The sequence below is a fragment of the Mus caroli genome, unplaced genomic scaffold, assembly GCF_978045245.1.
Source record: "Mus caroli unplaced genomic scaffold, Mus_caroli_1 scaffold_11, whole genome shotgun sequence".
NCBI classification, from domain to species: Eukaryota; Metazoa; Chordata; class Mammalia; order Rodentia; family Muridae; genus Mus; species Mus caroli.
In genome coordinates, this window is record NW_028227266.1 from 112,669,701 (window position 1) to 112,695,368 (window position 25,668).

At 50.4% G+C, this 25,668-nt stretch overlaps 1 protein-coding gene and 1 pseudogene across 5 annotated transcripts in view; both read right to left on the minus strand.

Moving 5' to 3' along the window:
* Fbxl2 (F-box and leucine rich repeat protein 2) overlaps positions 1-25,668 on the minus strand; it is a 72,263-nt gene that overhangs the window by 23,834 nt on the left and 22,761 nt on the right. For 2 of the 5 annotated variants that reach the window (XM_085828130.1, XM_085828129.1), the window contains exons 3-13: positions 23,699-23,753; positions 23,408-23,482; positions 20,977-21,071; positions 11,439-11,507; positions 11,248-11,343; positions 9,960-10,086; positions 9,770-9,844; positions 6,738-6,868; positions 5,601-5,661; positions 4,840-4,884; positions 4,287-4,343 (exon numbers count right to left, since the gene is read on the minus strand). In XM_085828130.1, coding sequence (XP_085684256.1) covers positions 4,287-4,343; positions 4,840-4,884; positions 5,601-5,661; positions 6,738-6,868; positions 9,770-9,844; positions 9,960-10,086; positions 11,248-11,343; positions 11,439-11,507; positions 20,977-21,071; positions 23,408-23,482; positions 23,699-23,753 — 886 coding nt within the window. Of the gene's footprint in view, positions 1-1,663; positions 2,021-4,286; positions 4,419-4,839; positions 4,885-5,600; positions 5,662-6,737; positions 6,869-9,769; positions 9,845-9,959; positions 10,087-11,247; positions 11,363-11,438; positions 11,508-20,976; positions 21,072-23,407; positions 23,483-23,698; positions 23,754-25,668 lie in introns of those variants that run through there. The other 3 variants (XM_085828131.1, XM_085828132.1, XM_085828134.1) reach the window with 3 other exon arrangements.
* Positions 25,040-25,428, minus strand: LOC110302450 (large ribosomal subunit protein eL34 pseudogene; annotated as a pseudogene).

The following is a 25,668-nucleotide window of genomic DNA, read 5'->3' on the forward strand; positions in this document are numbered from 1 at the left end:
TGATGAAAGGATGGACCATTTAGAGACTGCCGTATCCAGGGATCCATCCCATAATCAGCTTCTAAACGCTGACACCATTGCATACACTAGCAAGATTTTGCTGAAAGGACCCAAAGATAGCTGTCTCTTGTGAGACTATGCTGGGGCCTAGCAAACACAGGAGTGGATGTTCACAGTCAGCTATTGGATGTATCACAGGGCTCCCAATGGAGAAGCTAGAGAAAGTACCCAAGGAGCTAAAGGGATCTGCAACCCTATTGTTGGAACAACATGATGTACTAACCAGAACCCCGGAGCTCTTGTCTCTAGCTGCATATGTATCGAAAGATGACCTAGTCGGCCATCAATGGAAAGAGAGGCCCATTGGACTTGCAAACTTTATATGCCCCAATATAGGGGAATGCCAGGGCCAAAAGAATGGGAATGGGTGGGTAGGGAAGTGGGGGGCGCTATGGGGGACTTTTGGGATAGCATTGGAAATGTAATTGAGGAAAATATGTAATAAAAATATTGAAAAAAAAAGAAGTGGTAATTAAGGTTGCAGAAGTAGTAGGGTGAGTTTACATGACCAAGTTTACTTAATAACTTCAGACTGGACATTCCCCCCCCCCCCGCCCATGAAAATAGAAAATGCATATGAGCATAAATGCTGTAAAGAGAAAAAGGGTACAGTGTCTGAGAGCAACTGACAGGTTGAGCTTGACAGAGTCCGGGAGCTGATGTCTGAGGTGTTGGAGTTCAGATAGGAAAGGGCAGAATGTGCTTTGAGGCCCAGGCTGGGGGACAAGAATGTCAGGCTTAGAGTGTAGCAGGAGACAGAGGCCACCATTGGGGTCACAGGAATCAAATGAGGATACCAAACTTGGCAGCAGACATCCTTCCCAGAGCCTGCTCATGGGGTTTCCCTGCATCCCAGGGTCCCTGGATGATGTTATACTTCCCAGAAAGGCCAGCAGTATAGAACCCTGTTAATTCTTTAAGTGTTAGCAAAAATTCTATAGCATTTCTACATGTTTCTACATGTACATTTGGGGTAATTTAGGAAGTTCCTTAAGGGTGATTTGGGTTATTTTACATCAAGTGAGTTATTCGTTCATTTCGCTTATGTTGTCACATTTGTACCTCCTACATCCATAATGTGAAAATCTGAAATTCTCCAAATCTAAACAATTTTGATTATCATCTCACTACAAATAGAACAGGCCACAGTCAGAATACGGTGCAGTAGCAATTGTGAAAGATGCACGTTAGGCATAAGATTAATTTGTTTCTAGATTTTGGACCTAGCCTCAAGTACTTCATTTAAGTGTATATAATGAGACAATCTGGAAGCTCAACACCTTGGCCCCATTTTAGATACAGGACACTCAGCCTGGATAGACCTGGTGACAGCTGATTGCTGCTGATACTAGCAGCCTGGCCTGGGGCCTGTTTCCAAAGCAGCAGCCAGTGTTGCTAAGATACTGCACTGGTGTTTGTGTTTTCCACTCACTGCGCTCTACCATGTTATGGCCTTTTAATTTGGGCTTTATTTTGCTTTCTTCTGACGACACTGTCCTCCTTCACTTGGTAGCCTGTCCTCAAGCTCAGCCGGGTGAAGCTTGTGCCAGGATTCCCTTCTGTCTCAACAACATCCTCTACATAAGCAGAATGTTGAGTTTACCTATTGACGTTTCCGCTGCTTCCCTTGGCTGCTGTGGAATGACACCGTTAATGTGGATGTGCGTGTCTGTCTCTCCCATCCTTTCCGGGTGCCGGTGTTGTGTGTTCCATTTAGCATACTCAGCAGTGGCACTGTAACACTGAGGACCCACTGTCATGCTTTCTGTGGTAGTAGATTCATTTTAAATTCACACCAATGTCCTCCCAGCACTTCCTGGAGATTTCCACCACAGGATTCTGAGGTGAGGATTCTGGGCCTCTGCCAGTGTCCACCCAAGGATCCTCGTGAGGAAACTGGCTTTGGTGGTTGGAAGATGGCCGATGATGAGTATCTGCCGGAGGTCTGGTCAGCTTCAACCTACAGGAACATGTTACCAGCTTGGGACTTTTTAGCCCTGTTTTGGTTCTAACTGTGATCCTATGACTGTCACATCTTTTGTCCCTGCTCCCAAGTCACCCCCTTTGTTCTCTAAAGGCTGTGCTCACTTGCCAACACTAGACCGCTCTGCTGTTGCATCCTCCACTCTGCTTTAAGGCCGTTCGTTCACTGGTTTTTGGTTTTAATTTTCAGAACAGTTCTATGTTCTGTATCTACTCATGAGCACTGACTTTGTTGGTTTTATGGTGTCTTCATAATTTCTACCTGGAACATTTTTCTGAAGTCCACTTTAAAATGTCATGTTAATCTGGACTTGTCGTCTGCACACTGCCACCAAACATCTCCTTTCATAAGTCCAGACTGTTCTATCCAGAATGTTCCGGCGTCTTCATTACATCTCCTTGCATCAGGCCTATGGTACTGTGTTGTTGTGAGGTAAGGCCCCGTAGTCTGCATCCAATGGCCAAGTCCCCACACTGATCGGTCCGATGCCTATGGGGCAGTTGCCTCGCCACCGTGAGACAGGTAGGTTGTTCAGACTCCTTCAAACACCCTGCCTCAGGTCTGCCTTATGTCTAGGCTCCCTGTATGCAGATTGTCACTCCTGGGCAAAGATGAAAGACTCCTAGCTGTCCATTCACCCTTTCCTGGCAGGGTGGGGAAGCACAGTTCTGTTTTGAGTTACTGTCAGAAAGGCTTCTTGGTAGACCATCCTCCCCCCCCCCTTGGTCCTCTGAGCAGAAACAACGGGTTCTTGGGGATTTGTTCCTGTCTCAGAATCCCTTGTTATCAGCTCCTTTAGAGCCTATCTTGGGGTGTATAAAGCAAAAAACACCCAGTGACTCATTCAATCCCATGGCTCTAAGGTCCCTGGCTGGCTGCCCCATCTTCTCTTGGCCTTCTTAAGAGGTGTGTGCCTAGGCACTTAGTTGAAAGTCGGTGATAAGGTAAGAAAATATAAGGAAGATTTTTTTTTTAAGACAGGGTCTCTATGTAGTTCTGGAACTCTGTATAGACCAGGCTGGCCTCAAACTCCGAGATCTGACTACCACTGCCCCCTGAGTGCTGGGATCAAAAGTGTGTGCCACCTGATCAGCCAAGGAAGCTGGTTATCTAAGGAAGGCACTTCCAGCATAGAAGAGACTTATCTTTTTTCCACTTATTCTGCCTTTTCTCTGCCCTACTGGGCTGCTGGAGGTCTGCCAGGAGCCACTCACTGCCAGTATGTCAATCACTGAGCTGGCTGTCCTTATAAACTTGGGACCCACTATACTGCAAATACACTTCACATGAAACCCGCACCTGGATTGCCCTCAGTGTACAGGGCTGGTGGAGGGCTAACGGGGTGTCTAGCATGGCGTCAGGGGCCACGTGCTGCTCACCCATGCCTTACACAAAGATTCACGTTCCAGAGCCAGGGTGAGATTGCTGATGCCCACGAACCCGGCCAGGGGAGCCCTTAGGACACTTTGCAGTGAATAGAGTCAGCAGCCTGTGATGTTTCTCTTCTCCTCCACCCTAAGTTTTAGTCTCACTGCAGGCCTGATGCTCTGTTCATCATCTTTGGTGGGTTTCACTTTGGGCTCTTTAGTTTCTGAAGTAAGCTTTTTTTGATCTTGTTCTTTGAAATATGGTCTCGACACCGCAGCCAGGCTGGGCTCACACCTGAAATCTTCAGGTGGCAGCTTCCCGGGAGCTAAGATCACAGCTGCGCACCTCACACCACCTGACTCACTGTGGTGTCAGTTTAGTTTTACTCTTAACTCTCACTTCTAAAAGCAGCCTGTGTTAAGAATGGGACCGCACTGAGAATGGTATCCTGGCGTTCAGAAACCCCAAGAAAGGCTATCCTGACCTTACAGGACCCCTACACCACGCAGAGGGCCAAGTGAACACGAGCAGGCACGAGCAGGCCCATAGGGTGGCCCCAATCTTTGCTCCTAGGTAATGGGATTTTTACATCGAACTTTCATCTCCCTGACAAGGTGAACATGAGGTTATGTGAATCGATGGGGCTGGGAGTTTCTGTCAGCTTCTCTCCCTCTCTACAACAGAAGTCATGTTCAGATGTCCCATAGCCCAGGCTAGCCCAGCAAGGAGGTCTAAGAGCAAGAGTGATAGTGGCTTTATACAAAGTGGACCCTGTGGCATCTGCTGTGTGTGTGTGTGTGTGTGTGTGTGTGTGTATGTGTGTGTCCTCTCATCCCTAAGGCATCCTGAAGTCTCACCAGTAGCTCAGACTCACCAGGGCTTGAAGCTTGGGACAGTGGATGGAGAGCTGGACGAGGGTGCTGTCGGTAATCTGGAGAGAGACACAGTCAGTGTGGCTCCTGCACTAGGGCTTAACACCTGGTCCTGGATTCTCCTGAGCGTGGGACTCAGAGGGAGCAAAAAGAAAAGTAAAACCTCATTCAAGCACACTGGGGCTCACACTGTCAACTCCTAGGCTCACTAGGAGGCTCACTGCTGTTTGGCCTTGCTTCTGGTGCCTGAGGGAGCCTAGGGACAGGACAAACATCAAAGCGGTGGATGGGGAGTTCCCCCAGAACACCCTCCTGTAGTCACCCTGTCACCCAACATGCAGGTTCATTCCTCTTACAAGCTCTGTGTAAAATAAAAGGCAATCCTGCTTATGCTTGGGAATGGATGGTACTCTCCTGCATGTGGAACCACCAGACACAGACCCCATTACAAATGGCCTAACGGGGCCCTGATCCCCACCACCATGCTGGGTAGTACTGGTAACCTCTGCTTGCTACAATGCCAGCCCCCTAAGGGGTTGCCAGAAGTCCACTCACCAGGACACATTCTTCAAGGTCCATCTTCTCCAGCTCATGGCAATTCTGAAAGAGTCCATGTGGGCTTTACTTTACTATGTGGGCACACAAAGAGTAGCCCTGCATCTCACCTGTTCCACTGAGGAGTGGGCCCTGCTCCTTCAGCCATCCCAACCAAGTAATTCAGAGTGGCTGCCAAGCTCAGTCTGAACAGCGGTCATGGCCACCCACCCCAGTCATCCCCTCTCAACACCATCCTCTCAACCAAGAAAGAGTTGTCACACCATCCTACACCATAGATCAGACTCGTGCAGGAGGTGGGGAGAGGAGGATGCAGATGGTTACACAGGCAGGATGGAAGGCGGGAGAGCACCGCCCTAGCCAGGGAAACTGAGCAGAAGCCAGCCCTGGTTCATACAGAGAGGTCACTGGAGAGAGGCTTTGTGCAAGGTGGGTCTCCCTGGCAAGCAGGGACAGTGAGGCCTGAACTCTGGAGGCATCCTGCCTGTGGCAGTGTGTACTCAAGGTAACTGAATGTGGCCCACATTTCCCAGGAACTCAACTGCACAGTTCTTAACGTGAACTCAGTAAATGCCAATGTGGTGTCGAGAAGTTGGACACACCTGCCAGGGTCTCCCCAGAGTCCTGATCAGCGGATAGAAGCGCAAAGGTCATCGTGGTCACCTCCTCTGAAGCTAGGTGTCGGTGTCTTTGCATTCCCCAAATCTACCCCGAGTCACTTTGAATTACAGCACAGTTTTGTCCCAGACTTGATTCCTTACCCGAGCTAGCAGTGTAAAGCCTGCATCGGTCAGATGGGAGCACCGGGCAGCCTCCAAAACTCTGCAAAGCGGGCATGAACGAGGGGAGAAACACAGCACCCAGTTAGCAACAGAAACTCTGCATGAGGCACAGTCTGCTCTGAGAGTCTGCTCTGCTCTGCCACACTGAGCCACTTCCTGGTCATGTCCTTCTGGGTCTTGCAAACAGGACCTCTTGGGACAGATGAGTGGTACCAGGCTCAAAGGAATCCTAACGTCTCATCATAGTGAACCAGGAGCCCACCCCACGATGTTGTTTTAGAACACAATTAAAATGGACTTTTGCTAAACAAAATCATCTTGAGATCCACGGTGATTATGTTGTGGTACTGGGGACTGAACTTGCCCCAGACGTGCTGACAAGTGCTCCACCCCAGTCACCCTCTAGGAAACATTAAAAGTGTAGGCACTGAAAAGCATGAGTCAATTCTCATTAGAATTGAAACAGTTTCACTGTAAACACAGACAGAATGCTCTCCACTGCCTCTTTGTATAGTTTGTGTCAAGACCGTAGGTTCTGAAGTTGAATCTACAGGTTCACATTCTTGTTTCCCTCGTCATCCATCTTGAGACACAGGACAAACTGACTTTCCTCTGGGCCTCAGTTTCTGCCGAATATGGGTGTCCACTCACGCAGATGTGTTTAGTTAAATCAAGGTGGCGCAGGCCTATGGGGAGTTGGCTACTCGCACAGGCTCCTGTGCATGCAGAGCTAGTGTTGGGCAGCGGACAGTAGTGCTCTACCTTGGAAACCAACTTTCCTTCCTATATTCAGGAGGATGACAGGCAAGCAACCAGACCTTCTCTGAGTTTGCCTACCTATTGACAGGGTTAGCAGAGACATTCATCTAGTCTATGCACCACCAGACCACTCCAATGGCCAAAGCCAACGTGTGACAGCATGAAGTAAATGTGAACAAACACATGAAACAGACCAAGAAACTACATGAGAGTCAGCTGTGCTGCACACCCATCCACCCCTAGTGGGCATAGGTGATGTCACACCTCCTGGCTCTACCACCCTGAGGGCTACCAAACCGCTCCCCCCTGGCAGCCTAGTCCTCTCAGAGCCAACGAGCAAAAAGGGGTCATACTCACTGTAGTCTGGGGCAGTTCAGGCCCAAGGCTGTGAGAGATGCATCCGTAAGGTTGCTACAACCCGAGAGGCACAGAGCCTGTAGCCGGTGGCAGCCCCTGCAGATCTGCACCACGCCATCATCAGTGATGCGCTAGGGAGAAGAGCAAGGGGTCAGGGGCCAGTGCTGACGGATACGGAGCCTGGGGGACACAGAGCCTGGGGGAATGAGCCTAGTGTGGTCTACCTGGTTCTCTGCTGCCTACAAGCACTTCACCCTGACACCGAACCAAAACACAAGCAGGCAGCATGTGGCAGCACTCACCTGTAGCCCCAGCACTTCAAAGGCTGGGGCAGGAGGATTTCCAGTCCTAGTCCGTTCTGGACTTCATAAGTGAAATTCTACCTCAAAACAAAACTAGCCAAGTGTACACCTTTGATCCCAGCACATGGGAAGCAGACGCAGGTGGAGTCTGGAGTATGCCTGGTCTAGGTAGCAAGTTCTAGAACAGCCAAGGCTATGTGGTGAGACCCTGTCTCAAACAAACAGACCTGTCCAAAATCAAAGTAACAAATAGTAAGTCAACAAGCCTGGGCAATCACTAAGTCGGAAGGCATGAGGCGCTCTCTGAATTCAGTCCCAGCACTGCTAAAGAAGCAGGGGAATTCTGCACAGCTGTGAAATAGTCTAGCATTAGCAAGGCTAAAGATTGCACCTGGAGAGTCTTCAGAAGAGCCTAGTTCAGGAGCAGTTGATAAACTGATGGAGAACACGAAGTTACTCCTGAGACTGCCTAGTCAAACGACACGTTAGCATGCGGCTGGGTGTGCAGACAGTCATGTTTTGTGTTCTCATCATAGAAACCATACGTGTTTACAAACATACGTATAACACTTCACCAAATCATTTAGAGGAAAGGAAAAGCACGTGCTGATAAATTCCTTGGAGTTCTATTTAACCAGGCTGTGAGATCAGAATAATCTTTGCTTTACATACTAGTTCATGCAGACATACACGTGTTCCTGAGTTTAACCATTCATTGGCCACTGCTATCCCATGCAGTGCAAAGTCTGTCCTTTGGACAGTCCAGGCAGGTCTGTGAAGCCAGCTCTGAAGACACTGCTCTCCCCCATCCCCATCACACACTCTGAAGTCCCGGATTCGTTTGTTAAAGCTGAATGCAATGTCTTTCTCTTGAGTTTCCCCTTGGGCCATGCAACCCACGAACCCGCACATCCTCACAGCAGCAGTGAGGAAGGCTGATGCCTACAGAAGAGCGCTGGCTTTCTCTTGCACATGTCCTGTGTTTACAGCACTGCTGCTTGTGTGCATGTGTGTATGTGCATGTGTGAATGTTCATGTGTGTATGTGTGTGTGTGCGCGTGCACAACCTCAAGTGTCATTGTTCAGGTGCTTTCTTGAGACTCATTCTGCTGCTGGCTCAGAACTCGCCAAGTAGGCTGGCTGGCCAGTGAACTGGGGGACTCCTGTGTCTGCTTGCCCAGTGCTCGGTGCTCAGTTTCTGGCATGGGCTCTATGGATCAAGCTCAAGTCCTTGTTGGCAAAGTCAGCCCTTAATTGACTGAGCTGTCTTCCCAGCCCAGGGCTGCTATTCTCACTGGGGGATCAGAGGGACTCCAATGTGTTAAAAAGAAACTATATTGAACTCTAACAGCTAGGTGGTTAGTAACAGCATTCCTGATTTTTTAAGAGCCAGGCATATTGGCCCACACCTATAATCCCAGCTTTCAGTAAGCTCTCAGAGACTAGCCTGGGCTATGCAGTGAGACCTTGTCCATCTCTCATATATTTATGTATATGTATATACACATATGTATAGAAATATATCATATATAAATACAGGTATAGAAACTAACAAAGCTGATTTATATAATTCCGGGGAGGTATCGATAGCCTTGTGCCAAACATGCTGCTATTATTATTGTTCTCTCACCTGACAAAGAGTCACAGCTCCCATGAGGATAGAGGATGAGGAGTCAGGGCAAGGCTATGTGGCCAAATGCCAGCCACTTTGGGTATATGCAGCCTGACAACGGGGCTGACTGAGCACAGGTGTGGTGGTGGGCAGTGGGGCCGAGCACAGGTGTGGCTGTGCACAGGTGCGGCGGGCAGTGAGGCCGCACACAGGTGTGGTGGCGGGCAGTGAGGCCGCACACAGGTGTGGTGGCGGGCAGTGAGGCCGCACACAGGTGTGGTGGCGGGCAGTGGGGCTGTGCACAGGTGCGGCGGGCAGTGAGGCCGCACACAGGTGTGGTGGCGGGCAGTGGGGCCGCACACAGGTGTGGTGGCGGGCAGTGAGGCCGCACACAGGTGTGGTGGCGGGCAGTGAGGCCGCACACAGGTGTGGTGGCGGGCAGTGAGGCCGCACACAGGTGTGGTGGCGGGCAGTGGGGCTGTGCACAGGTGCGGCGGGCAGTGAGGCCGCACACAGGTGTGGTGGCGGGCAGTGGGGCCGCACACAGGTGTGGTGGCGGGCAGTGAGGCCGCACACAGGTGTGGTGGCGGGCAGTGAGGCCGCACACAGGTGTGGTGGCGGGCAGTGAGGCCGCACACAGGTGTGGTGGCGGGCAGTGAGGCCGCACACAGGTGTGGTGGCGGGCAGTGGGGCTGTGCACAGGTGCGGCGGGCAGTGAGGCCGCACACAGGTGTGGTGGCGGGCAGTGGGGCCGCACACAGGTGTGGTGGCGGGCAGTGGGGCCGCACACAGGTGTGGTGGCGGGCAGTGGGGCCTATAACAGGTGTGGTGGCGGGCAGTGGGGCAGCGCACAGGTGTGGTGGCGGGCAGTGAGGCCGCACACAGGTGTGGTGGCGGGCAGTGGGGCAGCGCACAGGTGTGGTGGCGGGCAGTGGGGCCGCACACAGGTGTGGTGGCGGGCAGTGGGGCAGCGCACAGGTGTGGTGGCGGGCAGTGGGGCCGCACACAGGTGCGGCGGGCAGTGGGGCGCACACAGGTGTGGTGGCGGGCAGTGGGGCAGCGCACAGGTGTGGTGGCGGGCAGTGGGGCCACGCACCAATGCTCTGGTCCATACTTACTGAGCAAGACTGCAGGTTGAGGCTCACCAGCTCGTGGCAGTGGTTCTGAATGTGTTTCAGAGCTTCGTCCTCTAACTGAGTGGATGGAGGCAATGAAAGAGGGATGGAATCCAGGTGAGAGAATGGATCGGGCACCAAGATGACCACCACAGCAAGGAAAACAGGCTGACCAGATGTGTGACCTCTGTACCTGTGTACAACCCCTCAGGAGCAGGGCTTTCAAACCCCGGCACCCCCGCACCAGCGCCTCAATGCCTTCCTTTGTGATCTGGTCACACCAGGAGAGGTTCAGATATTCCAGGTTCCGGCAGCCCTCGCTGAGAGAACAAAGAACAACAGCACCCTGTGCAGCCTCCTGCAGAAGGTGCTGAACTCAGTACACCACAAACAACCTAGAGAGGAGACTAGCCCAGGGCCTGGCCGAACCACTTCCTCCTCACCCAGTGAAGCCACCGGGAGTGCCTCAGTCCAAGGCACTGACCATACTGGGACTGGGTTTAGGGGTCCTCTGTGTAAGTGCACGTATGTGTGGGTGCATGGTCCGTATGGCCAGAGGTTGACTTCGAGGTATCTTCCTCAGTAGCTTGCCACCTTTTGTTATTAATTAAAAACAAAAATCAATTGATTGTAATGAACTCACAAACAAAAAACATGACATAGATTAAGGTAGAGAATCAATCAAACACTAACCTAGCCTCAAATTCTGCACATCTCAGTGAGCCCCCGTGCAGTTAGAAGGGCCATTCTGGGGCCTCAAGTTTTGCTAAGGATTTCACACTTTCACTATTAACTACAATTTATTGTACTTGTCCACCATCAAAAGAAAATGATAGCACTGAAAATAGAAAACGGGGCTGGAGAGGTGGCTCAGTGGTTAAGAGTACTGGCTGCTCTTCCAGAGGTCCTGAGTTCAATTCCCAGCAACCACATGGCAGCTCACATCTGTCTGTAATTCCTGTTCCAGAGGATCTGACACCCTCACACAGACATACATGCAGGCAAAACACAAATGCACATAAAAATAAATTTAAAAAAATAATAAAAAATAATTAGCTTTAAAATCTCTTTTAAATTGTAAGTGTGTGTGGTTATGTCTCTGAATGCAGTGGCCCACGGTGTCCAGACAAAGGCTTCATACCCCAAAACTAGAGGCAACTGTTAGCCGTCTGCCATGGTGCTGGGAACTCGGTTCCTCTGCAGGAGCAGTGTCCTCTCCCCAGCCCTAGCTTTACACCCCTTTTCCTGCATTCTTCCCCCCCCCTTACCTCACAGTCTCTCAGTGAACCTGGCTGGAGGGCCCCAATTCAGTGTCGCTGGCCGGCCAGTGAGCCCCAGGTCTCCTCCCCAGCACTGCAGCCCTGAGGTCACTGGCTGTCTACGTGGACTCTGGGACTTGTCTTTATTGCCTTACAGACTGAGCCACCTCCTCGGCCCCCACTTTTTTTTGACCCCTCCCCCCAAATGCCAAGCGCTCTCACCTGATGCCCTTTAAAGAGCTGTTGGTAACAGACACGCAGGACGTGAGATCCAGGTGTTTCAGCTTGGAACAGAATCTGCTAAGGCTGTAACACGTGCTGAAACGAGGCAGACATACTAAAGACATTTCCAACCTTGTTTTTCACCTGTCTCCTTGTGGCCACTCTCGCCCTAGACCCATCCTTAATCCTACCTGTCAGTGATTTTTGTGCAGCCATTGAGGTTTAAATGTTCAATGTTTCGGCAGTTCTGTGCAAAGGTCCTAAAATGAGAAGGAAAAAGAGAGTTGTTTTTCCCCAACCTTACAAAAAAGCTGCAAAGCAAAAGACCACTGGCTACAGTGCTCTGGCGGCTGCAAGGTGGCCACTAGAGGGCAGCACAGCCATCCACTTCAAACTGCTTTCCAAGTCCTCTTTAACTCGGCAAAGGCCACAGACTCCTTGGCAGACACAGGGCTCAGTGACCTGGGCCGCCCCCAGACGCTGCCTACTGCTAGCCTGGCATAAAGACCCAAGCTACCTGTCAGTTAACCCTCCTCCAGTCCCACCTTGGGGATCATCTGAGATGGGAGGCCTGATACTTCTTCTCGACTGGAAAAGTCCACTTGAAGCAAGGTAAGACCATCTCTGTGCTGTGCCCTGGGGCACTCTGACCACTGCCAGTCTTGTTGGTATCAAGAGCCATCATTTACCGGCAAGAACCCCAAGTTTATGAAGAACAGCTTGCCTTACTTACGGTGGGTGAGAGCAGGACCAGACGCAGAAAGCTACACATTACTACTGCTCCCTGCATCTTCCTGAGGCACTTCAGCGGGTCTCATGGGTCCTGGCTGTTCGGTGACATATCCACCACTTCCCAAACCTAGCCACCTAGAGCCTGGATCTGCTCATTCTGCCCTGCTGTGTGAGGATGGGGAACCAAAGTGGATCCCTGGGACAGGGCTAGGAAGATGAATCCCAAGAAGTCCATGGGGCTCAACAGCGGCCACGGAATTGAATGCCAGCAGCTGCCATGTGTTACCCTGATCTGTGCACGTAAGCAACTCCCACGGCCGGGGAAAGAATTAGCTCAGGTTATGAGCACTCGCTGCTCTTCCAGAAGACCCGAATCTCTGTCCCAGTACCCACAGGCTGCACACAGCCATCTATAAATTCAGTTACAGGGAATCCAGGGCCCTCTTATGGCCTCTGCAGGCACTGTGTGCCTGTGCAGACAAACATGTATACACATAAAAACAAAACAAAACAAACTTGAGTCTTTAAAACCAGTCTGACTGATTTCTGTGTTGCTGTCGGTCATGGGCTCCCCACATTCTACAAGAGCATTCTCCCTCGAGCTACGCCCTGCCAGCCCCAAGGCTAACAGGGGGTACGATCCCCCAAAGAACAGTCAAACCCATGAAGAATCAAACTGGAAATAGCATTTATAGGAACAAAATGTGTTCCACACCTAAGAATGTGGAGCTCGTGATGTCTGCCCACACCGAACAAAAGAGGAAACTAAATCTGTAATGGACACCACTGTCCAATCAGAGTCTACTCAAACGGGACACAGCAAGAACAGGGCAAGGGCCCTGAAGGTTATCGCTGAGTCACCCAGAATGCTGTGCAGCTGCGGCACAGAGTGGCCAAGCTGAAATGTACTGGACGGACTTCTACAGCAGGAAGAAGATCAGTGTGGCTGAAGACTCATCAGGGACACTCTAAAATAAAGTGAAGAGCGGAAGGCAGGGGGGATGCTCAGTGGCATAGGGAGCCTGGTGTGTACGAGGCTCTGGGGACAATTTTCAGTAACACGTGTACTCATACACACATACACACAGGAGCTAGTCTATGGCATAGCTCAGTTATAAACCACAGATATGGCGTGTATGAGGTCCTCAGTATTGCAGGAGGCAGTGGGGAGGCGGAAAGTCAACGTATAAAAATTAACCAGGTTTCTCTTTCTATTGATGGAGAAGGAAGGAAGGTCAGAGCGAAGCATACAGTCTGCAACAGCAAGTCCCTTCCCAGCACCTGTCCGTGCAAGGTGGCTCGCAATCACCGGCAACTCCAACTCCCGGCGATTGGATGCCCCCTCAAACATACACACCCCACCCCACCCCAACAGATAAACATATACACATAATTTAAAATAAATTTTTTTAATTTATTATATGTAAGTACACTGTAGCTGTCTTCAGACACTCCAGAAGAGGGAGTCAGATCTCATTTCGGATGGTTGTGAGCCACCATGTGGTTGCTGGGATTTGAACTCTGGACCCTCGGAAGAGCAGTTGGGTGCTCTTACCCACTGAGCCATCTCACCAGCCCCTTCAAATAAATTTTTAAAAGACTATTTAGAACTAAGTCTGACAAAACATGGATGCAGCTTTCACACTGCTCAGTGCGAGCCGTGAGGAGCTGAACACTTGAAGCTGACACGACAGCTCTGTAAACAGGGTTGGAAACCAACTGTTAGCTTCCAAGACATGATGGCACTAGCTGTTGAAATGTGCGTGGCCAACTATAAGACACAGATTGTGCAAGAATAACTTGATGTCTGTAGGCAAACCCCAAACCTGAATGTGTACCCCTTCCCACATATAAAGACCAGTTCTGTTCAGGGGCATGGGTCAGTGGGAAAGTCCGGCATGAGTGAGACCCTGGGCTCAGTCACCAACAACTGCCCCCAAATAGTCAAAACAAACAAGGCCTGGAGAGATGGCTCAGCAGTTAAGAGCACTGGCTGCTCTTCCAGAGGTCCTGAGTTCCCAGCACCCACATGGCAGCTCACAACTGTCTGTAGCTCTAGTTCTAAAGGATCCGACTCCCTCATTCAGACACACGTGCAGGTAAAGCACCAAAGCACATGAAATCTTTTAAGTCAAAATAGAGCTGAGTTACTGGGCGGTGGTCGCGCACGCCTTTAATCCCAGCACTTGGGAGGCAGAGGCAGGCAGATTTCTGAGTTCAAGGGCAGCCTGGTCTACAGAGTGAGTGCCAGGACAGCCAGGGCTACACAGAGAAACCCTGTCTCAAAACAAACAAACAAACAAACAAATTAGAAAACTTGTATGCAGTGGGCTGTAGAGGGGTCCAGCAGTCAAGAACAGTTTGCTTTCTCCGCACCCATGTGGCAACTTATAACTCCAGTTCCAGGAGATTTGACACCCTCTCTGGCCTCAGTTGGTACCAGGCACACATGGTGCACACTCATGAAAGCATTCACACATACACATAAAATAAAAACAAAAAAAAAACTTTGTAGACTTTCACAAGGCAGGCACAGGATAGGGTGCGTGTGACCCCAGGAACACAGCAAGTGCTTATGTTCCCGAAGGAAGACCTCAGTGAAATGTCGTTCAGGAAAAACCTCCCTTTGGGGCTGGAGAGATGGCGGGGCAGCTGGTAGCACTTGCTGTTCTTCCAGAGGATTGAGGTTCGGTTCCCAGCACCCACATGGTGGCTTCTCAACTCCATAACTCCACTTCTAGAGGAACCCAATGCCTTCTTCTGGTCTCTGCAGGTACTGCACACACATAGTGCACATGCATGCAGGCCCACACACAAACACAACAATTTAAAAATCAAATAAATCAGCAAAGAAGCTTCCTTTCAGACAGACAGTGAGGAGCCTGGGAGAGCACTCTGCGAAGGTACTGTGCAAAGCACTGGAATTCACAATGAATTAAGAATTCTCAAAAATCATAAAATACAACCAAATGAAAAAATGGACACATGACCTGGACAGACATTTGCCCACACAGATCATGAATTCAAAGCACAGGAGCTCACTGGGCAGCATCGGGGAGATAGAGAAGAGCCACAGGTACCACTAAGCACCGTTAGGGCCAAAGTGAAAAGGACACAACAGCCACACCAGGGCTTGGCAGGGCGAAGAACTGGAGAGTCACAGACTACACAGAGACTTAATACATTCAGTTTCAAGACAATAGATCGGAGGCTTCTTAAGTTAAAGCTGGGGCTGGGAAACACTGCAATGTCCATCAGGCAGCCGTGCTCGGTGCCAAGCCTCACAGGCTGAGGTTGATGCTCAGAAGCCACGTGGCAGGAGAGAAGCAACTCCCGGGGCTTGTCTGCTGACCTCCAAAACAACCCATGGCATGTGTGCATGCACACACTCAAGTGTTGAAGAGAGGGTGTACTGGCTAGTTTTGTGTCAACTTGACACAGCTGGAGTTATCACAGAGAAAGGAGCTTCAGTTGAGGAAGTGCCTCCAGGAGATCCAATGTAAGGCATTTTCTCAATTAGTGATCAAGGGGGAAAGGCCCCTTGTGGGTGGAATCATCTCTGGGCTGGTAGTCTTGGATTCTATAAGAGAGCAGGCTGAGCAAGCCAGGGGAAGCAAGCCAGTAAAGAACATCCCTCCATGGCCTCTGCATCAGCTCCTGCTCCCTGACCTGCTTGAGTTCCAGTCCTGACTTCTTTCAGTGATGAACAGCAATGTGGAAATGTAAGCTGAATAAACCCTTTCCTTCCCAACTTGCTTCTTGGTCATGATGTTTGTGCAGGAATAGAAACCCTGACTAAGACAGAGGGTGAGAGAGGAGTGTGTGTCTGGGTCAGAGCAGTGGCTGGAGTTAGCTCTGCCTGTAAAAGTGCTTGTTGTACAAGCAGGTGGCCCTGAGTTTGATCCCCAGTCCCCATGTTTAAAAACAAACCTAGTGGCACATACAGGTTTGTGATCCCAGTACTGGGGAGGCAGAGAAAGGCAGATTTAAGGATGCACTGGCCAGACAGCCTAGGACACTCTGTAAGATCCAGGCCAGTGAGATATTAAGTTTCAAAACACAAGGTTTATGGTTCAAAAAGACCACTACTAGAGGTTGTCATCAGGCCTCACACGTGTGCATGTGTGTGTGTGTGTGTGTGTGTGTGTGTGTGTGATGGTGGAATGTTTGCCTAACATGTGTAAGGTCCTGGGTTTGATCCTCAGCACCACAAAACAGAAAAGTCCAAGCTGGGCATGGTGTACACCGGTAATCTCAGCCCTTGAGAAGCTGAGAAGGATGAGCTGAAGGCCATGTTCAACGTCACAGAGACCTTGAGCATCACAGAGACCTTGAGCATCAGAGACCTTGAGCGTCACAGAGACCTTGTCTTTGCAAGCAAGCGAACATCTGCGTATGCATGCAGTTCCATGACCCTACTACTCCACTGTGGGAGAAACGAACATCCACAGCAGCTTCTTGTGTAACGCTGCAAACTGGAAAGCTCCCACTGTCCATCAACATAAGTGAACACCAGCAGCAGATACCGTGGCTGACAGTGGCTGCATGGGACCCTCACTGCAGCAGATACCGTGGCTGACAGTGGCCGCATGGGACCCTCACTGCAGCAGATCCCCAGCTGACAGTGGCTGCACGGGACCCCCCCACTGCAGCAGATCCCCAGCTGACAGTGGCCGCATGGGACCCTCACTGCAGCAGATCCCCAGCTGACAGTGGCCGCATGGGACCCTCACTGCAGCAGATACCGTGGCTGACAGTGGCTGCACGGGACCCCCACTGCAGCAGATCCCCAGCTGACAGTGGCCGCATGGGACCCTCACTGCAGCAGATACCGTGGCTGACAGTGGCTGCATGGGACCCCCCCACTGCAGCAGATCCCCAGCTGACAGTGGCTGCATGGGACCCTCACTGCAGCAGATACCGTGGCTGACAGTGGCTGCACGGGACCCCCCCACTGCAGCAGATCCCCAGCTGACAGTGGCTGCATGGGACCCTCACTGCAGCAGATACCGTGGCTGACAGTGGCTGCATGGGACCCCCCCACTGCAGCAGATCCCCAGCTGACAGTGGCCGCATGGGACCCTCACTGCAGCAGATACCGTGGCTGACAGTGGCTGCACGGGACCCCCACTGCAGCAGATCCCCAGCTGACAGTGGCTGCATGGGACCCTCACTGCAGCAGATACCGTGGCTGACAGTGGCTGCACGGGACCCCCCCACTGCAGCAGATCCCCAGCTGACAGTGGCCACATGGGACCCTCACTGCAGCAGATACCGTGGCTGACAGTGGCTGCACGGGACCCCCCCACTGCAGCAGATCCCCAGCTGACAGTGGCCGCATGGGACCCTCACTGCAGCAGATACCGTGGCTGACAGTGGCTGCACGGGACCCCCCCACTGCAGCAGATCCCCAGCTGACAGTGGCCGCATGGGACCCTCACTGCAGCAGATCCCCAGCTGACAGTGGCCGCATGGGACCCTCACTGCAGCAGATACCGTGGCTGACAGTGGCTGCACGGGACCCCCACTGCAGCAGATCCCCAGCTGACAGTGGCCGCATGGGACCCTCACTGCAGCAGATACCGTGGCTGACAGTGGCTGCATGGGACCCCCCCACTGCAGCAGATCCCCAGCTGACAGTGGCTGCATGGGACCCTCACTGCAGCAGATACCGTGGCTGACAGTGGCTGCACGGGACCCCCCCACTGCAGCAGATCCCCAGCTGACAGTGGCTGCATGGGACCCTCACTGCAGCAGATACCGTGGCTGACAGTGGCTGCATGGGACCCCCCCACTGCAGCAGATCCCCAGCTGACAGTGGCCGCATGGGACCCTCACTGCAGCAGATACCGTGGCTGACAGTGGCTGCACGGGACCCCCACTGCAGCAGATCCCCAGCTGACAGTGGCTGCATGGGACCCTCACTGCAGCAGATACCGTGGCTGACAGTGGCTGCACGGGACCCCCCCACTGCAGCAGATCCCCAGCTGACAGTGGCCACATGGGACCCTCACTGCAGCAGATACCGTGGCTGACAGTGGCTGCACGGGACCCCCCCACTGCAGCAGATCCCCAGCTGACAGTGGCCGCATGGGACCCTCACTGCAGCAGATACCGTGGCTGACAGTGGCTGCACGGGACCCCCACTGCAGCAGATACCACAGCTGATGGGTGGCTGCACAGGACCCAGATCCTCCAGCTGACAGTGACTGCATGGACCCCCCCTGCAGATCCCTTGACTGACAATTGGTTGGACTTGGACTTTTAGTGATTACCTGACAAAGACAAGGAGTTAGTAGAAATCACACTTTCAGTTTTGGTTTCCCACCTTGGTGTGTTGCAGTATGACAGTCTGAATCTGTCCTGTTTCTACAGGCTCATGTGTAGAGCACTGGGTCCCTTAGATGCTGTGGGATTTTGAAGAGAGGGACCTAGATAGAGGAAGCAGGTTGCGGGGAGTGGGTCCCTGGAACTATCTTTCCCTGGCTCTTTCCTCTCTTGCTCTCTGCTTCCTGATCTTTGACAATTGTCTCTGCCACATATTCTCAATATGCACAGGGTAGACAGCTCAGACTAGCCCTTCTGAAACTGGGAGCTGAAATAAACTTTCCCTTAAGTTTTTCAGACATTAAGCTTATCTCAGTGACCACAGCTCCCTAACACCTGAGGTCAGACTCTCAGGGAGGGGATGACACACAAATACTTGCAGTCAGATACTCTTAATACGTATATGGGGGCACAGCTCCTGGCTGGCCACATGATAACAAGAATGAACACTGAAACCCCAGAAAGACCATGTTGTGTTTAGATGCAGATGTTAAATAAAGCATATAAGACACTCACAACTACACTATGAGACATGAGACAGGCTTTGTGCTGGGTGGGTTTGCTCAGCTCTGTGGTTAAAAAGCAGTGTTCTAAACACACCTAAGGCTAGGCTAAGCTTTGCGGTTCAGTGAGGCTGGTGTAATAAATACAGTTGTAAGAGGCTCCCTTTAGTTTACCCATATGTATGTGTGCACATGAGTGCAGGTGCCCATGGAGGCCAGCAGGGGGTGCTGGATCCCCTGGAGCTGCCTGACACTGGTGCTGGGAACTCTGCAAGGGCAGCAACATAATGTGATAATCCTGTCCCATCAAGAGAAAGCAAACTTCTATCTTCTATCTTATGCCTTTATGGTAAGATAAAAGATATACATATGCCTATATGGTAAGACGACCCCTGAGCCATCTCCCCAGCCTCTAATACAGCATCTGTACATTGGAGGATGGATTGCTGTTCGGCCGTAGAGAGGAACAAACAATTGGTATTTACAGCAAGGTGAACGAACCTCAGGGCAACTGCTCTGAATGGCAGGAGTGCACGCAGGAACAGTCTTCCTCGGATGCACAGATATCTATGTCATCAACATAGACTTTTGGTCTTAAATTCAGAACAAACCAGTTCTTGGTCTCTCAGCAGTGTTTTCCTGGTAAACCAGAGTTTCCATCCCATGGTGAAAGGTACTTCTCACCAGGCAATGGTGGGCCACACCTTTAACCTCAGCCCTCAGGAGGCAGAGACAGGTGGATCTCTATGACCTCTAGGTCAGCCTGATCTACAGAACAAGTTCTAGGCCAGCCAGGGCTACGTCATGAGATCCTAAGACAAAAAACAAACAAATAAATGGCCTTTGATAGACCCACTAGCAGTCCACATTTTCACATGCATCTTTGGGTCTTCCGTGAGACAACTGTTAGATTTATGCCTTGCACTGTAAGCTAGCTACATCAGGCCTATTAGCACATATCCTGCTTCCGGCCTAGCACGTCCATTTCACTGATGTACAGAGCTTTGTAGGCAGAAAAACTGGCCTGATGGCCTGGACTAGTCTTTAATTTATTAGTATATCTACACTGTACACAGTGACAATCGCATTATGGCATTTTCCACTCTGGGTGTTGACCACAGTCACACCGCATGGCCTGCATCCACCCTCCTTTCCACTGTATTCCTGCTTAAAAAAATTCTCATGGAGGCTGAGTGTGGTATGGATCTGTGAGTTCAAAGCCATCCATAGCAAGTTCCGGAATAGCCAGAGCTATACAATAGAGAGACTCTGTCTTTTTTTTTTTTTTAATCTTTTATGGTCTGGAGAGATGGCTGAGCAGGATAAATGTTTCCCATCAAGCCCTATGTCACAGTTAGCTTCATCTGTCAACTATATATAAACCTAGAGTCACCTGGGAAGAGGTGACTCCAACCAGGTAGAGACTCCAAACTCAGCTAGAGAACTGCTTCAACCAGACTGACCTGTGGCCAGCTTTGGGGCATTATCTTAACTGCTAATGGATGAGGCCCACCCCACTCTGGATGACACAATCCCTAAGCGGTGGGCCTGGGCTGGGTAGGAAAAGAAGCTGAGTAAGCCAATAAGCAGAGTTCCTCCATGGCCTCTGCCACAAGCTATCGCCTTGGCTGCTCTTGATGATGCACTGTAACCTGTAAGTCTAAGAAACCCTTTGCCACTCCAAGCAACCATGGCTACCTAGGAGGAAGGGGGTACGTATGCATTCAGCTGCACAAGCGATACTGACTGCTGTAATAAAACCAACATAATGCGATAATCCTGCCCCATCGAGAGTGAGCAGACTTCTCTCCTACCATAGAGGCGTTTTTGAAAGAACTGCTTTGTGTGTGAGTAAAGTCTTCTAAGAAACTAGAGAGATGGCAGGGATGGGGGGGTGGCACAGAGGAGACTGAGCACATACAAGTCTCAGTGCTGATCTAATGCACACCCCGACACTCCACATATGCTGTGTAGCTGTCCCACTGGCTTCCAGGAGAGATAGCTCACACCAGTCAGGTGAAGCCATTTGTCCCCAGGACAGAGTCAGGTCTCTCATTATGTAAATTACCACAGAAAGGACAGAAGGAAAGTCTAAACCATGTTTGCTTTGCTTTTTCTGTCAACCATCAGCTACTGTGACCAAGTGGTCACTGTGACTGTCACTTACTTCAAAGAGGAGTCCCCGACTCCGATGCAGCCACGCAGGCTGAGCTTTCTAAGGAAGCCACCGCACCTCTTGGAGATGTTTTCCACCACTCGGCCCTTAAACAGAGAAGGATGGGAAACAGTCACTTTTGCATGCTGCTTAATTCTTAACGGTGTACTTGAACTGTGTGCGCACATTCCTATGTGCAGTGGGAGTCCATCTTTGCTGCAGGCACTGAGGACTCTCTTGAGAGCCTGCCTGCTGCTTTTCCAAGGCTTTGGACACACACTCATAGCCAGCCGACTGGACCACAGCTGTGGAAGCCACTGGGAGCATAAAATAACATTGCTGAAAGGGAAGTCAGTCTTTTTAATGTGCGTGCATTGTATGTCTATGTGGCATGCAGTTACGCCCCGCCATCTAGGCAGAGACCCATAAACACTGAATTTTCTAGGGCAGAGACCACAGCACCTAAGGGGCCGGCACACACTGCTACCTGGCTAACACTTCAGCTGGACTGCAAGCGTGAACCTTGACCCTGGTGTGTCTATCATGCTTTCTGTAGGATTAGCTGAGCTAATTTTGAAGATACATATTTTAGTTTATATATATATGTGTGTGAGTACCCTCAAAGGCCAGGAGAGAGTGCTGGAACCCTAGTTTACGGGTGCTTCTAAGCTCTCCAGTATTGTGAGCTGGAAACTGAACTTGGGTCCCCTAAAAAAGCACAGAGCACTTCTAACCCGAGCCACCTTTCTACCTGGACTTTATGATGTTTAAGCAAAATCCAAGACAACTGCAAAATAAATCCTTGTTACCAAAGGAAAAAGACAATTAGGCCTGGGAAATCTCAGTGTGTAAGGCTATGTAAGCACCTCACAGCTGAACCCCGCAGCACCGTATCTCTCCATTTTCAGGATTTATTCTTCCTTCACTGGAACAAAGTTTTTGAATTAAAAAAATAAAAAATAAAGAAAAATTTAAAAGTCATGTATGTGGCGGTAACTACAGACCACTGTTTCTCAGAGGGAAAAAAATACCAAGACCTTTGCCAGTTCAATATTTATTCAATAACCCTCGGTACCCACTAGGCACAGCAAACCATAGGCACACATTATTACAGTGAGAGGCTTGGGGAGAGAGAGAAAAGGTCTCAAATGAGCATTGCAGCCTGAGTTAGAGCTCTAACGTACTGTGCGGTCACTTCATACAGAGTTAGTTAGGGCTTTAACATACTGGGTGGTCACTTCGCAGTTTTGGCCTTTGACTTTTTAGTCAGATCTTTTGAGAATCTTGGTACAATCTGATTTCATTACACTCATTTGTCCCCAGCCTCTCCCAGACCTGCCTCTCCCTTATCCCCCAGCCCTGTGGGGTGTTTGTCTTGTTTGTCACCTTGTAGGTCCAGTTTGTACTGTCCATACACTCATGGACGTGTGCCACTCCACTGGGACAAAGGGCTCACCAGGGGCAATGTTCTTAACAAAAGGGACTCCTCGCTCTCCAGCAACTATCAATTGGTGACAGCCCTCAGCTGTGGGTGAGTAGCATTTTAAAACTGTTTTTAAACTGTGAAAACCGAAGAGGAAATATTTATTTATTTATTTATTTATTTATTTATTTATTTATTTATTTATATGTGTGTACATGCATAAATACCTTGGTAAGGAGGTCAGAGGCCAATTTGCAAGAATCTGTTCTCTCCTTCTGCCATGTGGGGTCCCAGGACTGAACTCACATAGGCAAGCTTGGTGGCAACAGCTTTTGCCCACTGAGCCATCTCTTGGTCTCATGTGGTCAGTCTCTGAAGGCACATTAGCACCTCACCTCGGAGAAGCACACAAGCTCAGAAAGAGGAGAGAAGCCCTGAACTCTGTCACTCCAACACGTTATTCTGCTGATGTTGTGAACCCACAGGTGTGTAACCCAGTTCCCTGATGTGTCAGTGACTCAACCTATTGGTTCCGCAGTTTCTTCAGTCTGATTTTTAAAATTAGTTTATCTCATTACATGTATGTTTGTATGCCTGTGTGAGTTTGTGTTCCATGTGGATGCAGGAGCCCCTAGAGGCCAGAAGGGGGCATCGGACTGCCTCGAGCAGGAGTTACAGATGGTTGTGACTAACCATGTGGTGTTGGAAACCAAACCCAGGTCCTATGCAAGAGCAGCTGGCATCCCCTCTCCCCACCTGCTGTGGGGACTTGCAATATGGAGAGACCCTGTCTCAAAAACACTACCACTAACGGGACCAGAGAGATGCCTCAGTGGGTAAAGATGGCTGTTGCCAAGCCTGAGATCTGAGTCTGATCCTCGGAACCTGCTTGGTGGGCGGGTGGGCGGAGGGAACCAACTCCTTCAAGCTGTCCTCTGACCTCCACTTACACCCTTTGGCAAGTATACACACACACACACACACACCCCTCAAGTAAACTAATTAACTGAACTAACTTACCTCTACATCTGTCTGGAAGTTAAAAAGATCCACCCGTTGCCAGTTGCTGCCATCCAGGGCTAAGATGTTCCAGGCCTTGGGAGATGGACATAAAAGAGGAGGCTGGGTGAGGGCCACGAGCAGATATGTCATGACTCTTACCCTAACTTTTATTCTTGGTGTATAGTAAGTAAAAATAAATGTACAATTATAACGCTGTTATTTTAGTGGACAAGGTCTAACTGTAATGTTATGTTTGAACCAAACCCGTCTCTCTCACTGACACCGAGTAAGAGTCAGACAGTACTCTACCTTGGAGATCTGTGCACATCGGCATAGAGTTACGATGTCCAAGAAGGAGAATATTCTAGAGAGAGAGGGGAAAGGCAAGATGATGAGATGGTGTCAATATTTTAACCACAACTTGGAGACAAAACCTAAACCATAGCCTGACACAGACTTCCCAAGAGCCCCGGCTGACAACACAGAGCGCACACTGAATTCTTGTCACTGCCGTAAAAACCTAAGAGTCTGTGTGTGCACATTCTGCTTTAGTCACATTACACAAATTCTCTAAAACCAGAAGTCACTGAACTTCTGTTCTCCTGCTCTGAGAACTGGACATGGAGAAATGGACCCTTCTTGCACCTCCTTGAAGACCAACACTCTATCTAGTTTCCCCAGTGCTGACGCTGGGCTCCCAACACCGGCGAATGTGCCTGGCATGCAGCACCAGCTCCTGGTGTAGATTCCCCAACAGGTTCAGATATTGGAGCCTCAAATAATGTGGTTCCAAAGGCCTGAGGAGAAAACCCACTTGGTTGGCTGTATCTGCTCCCCTGGCAAAGAGTCTCCACTCTACTTGGGTTTCCCAGGCAAACGGAGCTAGAGGACAAGAGAAAGACTGGGAAGGGGGCAGAGGAACTCACTGAGTCCCGGTGACATCTGTAATGGCTTTAGAAGAAGGCAGCCTCAGGTGTGGCAGGGCTCAGGGGGTCCCTCTGACACAGGAGTGGGCACACTGTGTGTACCTCAGTGCAAGGGACAGACACTGTAGGGGACTGGATGTGTGAGGGCTGGCGCAATGCTGTGTGGGTAAAAAGGAGAAGATGTGTGAGGAATGTGAGAGCTGAGAGGCAAACGTACTCCAGTCAAGTCCCCAAAGTCTTCAAAGTAACAGCCACGTGGAGTTAAATGTCTGTGGGCTCAGCGATGGATGACAGAGCCCTAGAATGCCGCAGTGCCACACACTACCATGATGGACCTACACTGTACCAAAGGCCTAGAGATAACAGACATCACTCACCAATGCTCTGTGAATACATAGACACCTAAGGCTACACTGGCTCAACAGATGATGCCAGTGCTGACATACTGAGTCATACTATTTTTCCCCAACATAATATTCTTATTGATTATTTGGGAGTTTTACATAATGGACTCTAGTTATTTCCCAATAACTGGTGACCTCCTCCAAGAAGAATAAGAAAAGAAGGACAACACAAAGTCACATCGCCCACACTCACGGGAGTGTGGTCCAATTCCCAGCGGCCGCCCCTTAGGAGAACTGAGTCCCTCCCCACCCCACCCCTGCCAGAAGCCACCAACCGTGCAAAGCTACACTTCAGCTCCCCATCACAATTTTTTTATTACTTAAAAAAAAAAAAAGCTGCATATGTATTCTGCTTTGTGACTCTGTTGTGTCTTCAACACTTTCACAGTGGTTTTCTGCTCCTCAGTAAGGAAAGCTGGCTTGACATGGACACGCTTGGCACACAGGGAACCACCACAGACCCTGCTGACCTGCTGCTTTGTCTTAGACACTCTCATAAGGACTTTGGGTCTCACAGCACGACCTCCCCACCCCACCCCCACCCCACTTCCGCAGTCTGCCTGGGCACACACCACATCTGGATTTAGGTGCTTTCCTAACTTCTTGGTATAAAGGAAACAACCCTGTTGCCAGAGGCTCGAGACAGCCTTGTTTTGCTTCAGGCTGTAGAGTCGGAAAGCCTACGACGGTATGCCAAACACTGGACCATTCTGAGTGCCTCTAAGCACCGTCCCCAGAAGAGAGAGCCTATCACAGTTTTTGAAGAGTTCTCTTCAATGGCTTCCTGTCCAGGCTGTTTCTTTTGAGGGGTTGGGTAGGAAAGAGGTTGTCACAGAGGCCGTCTATGTCTTTCATTCTCAACTGTGAGCCTGAAGTATTCCTTAGCAGGGCAATAAACACATATGCTTCCATCAGGATCTCTCCTATAGGACCTCCATGGGAATTTATC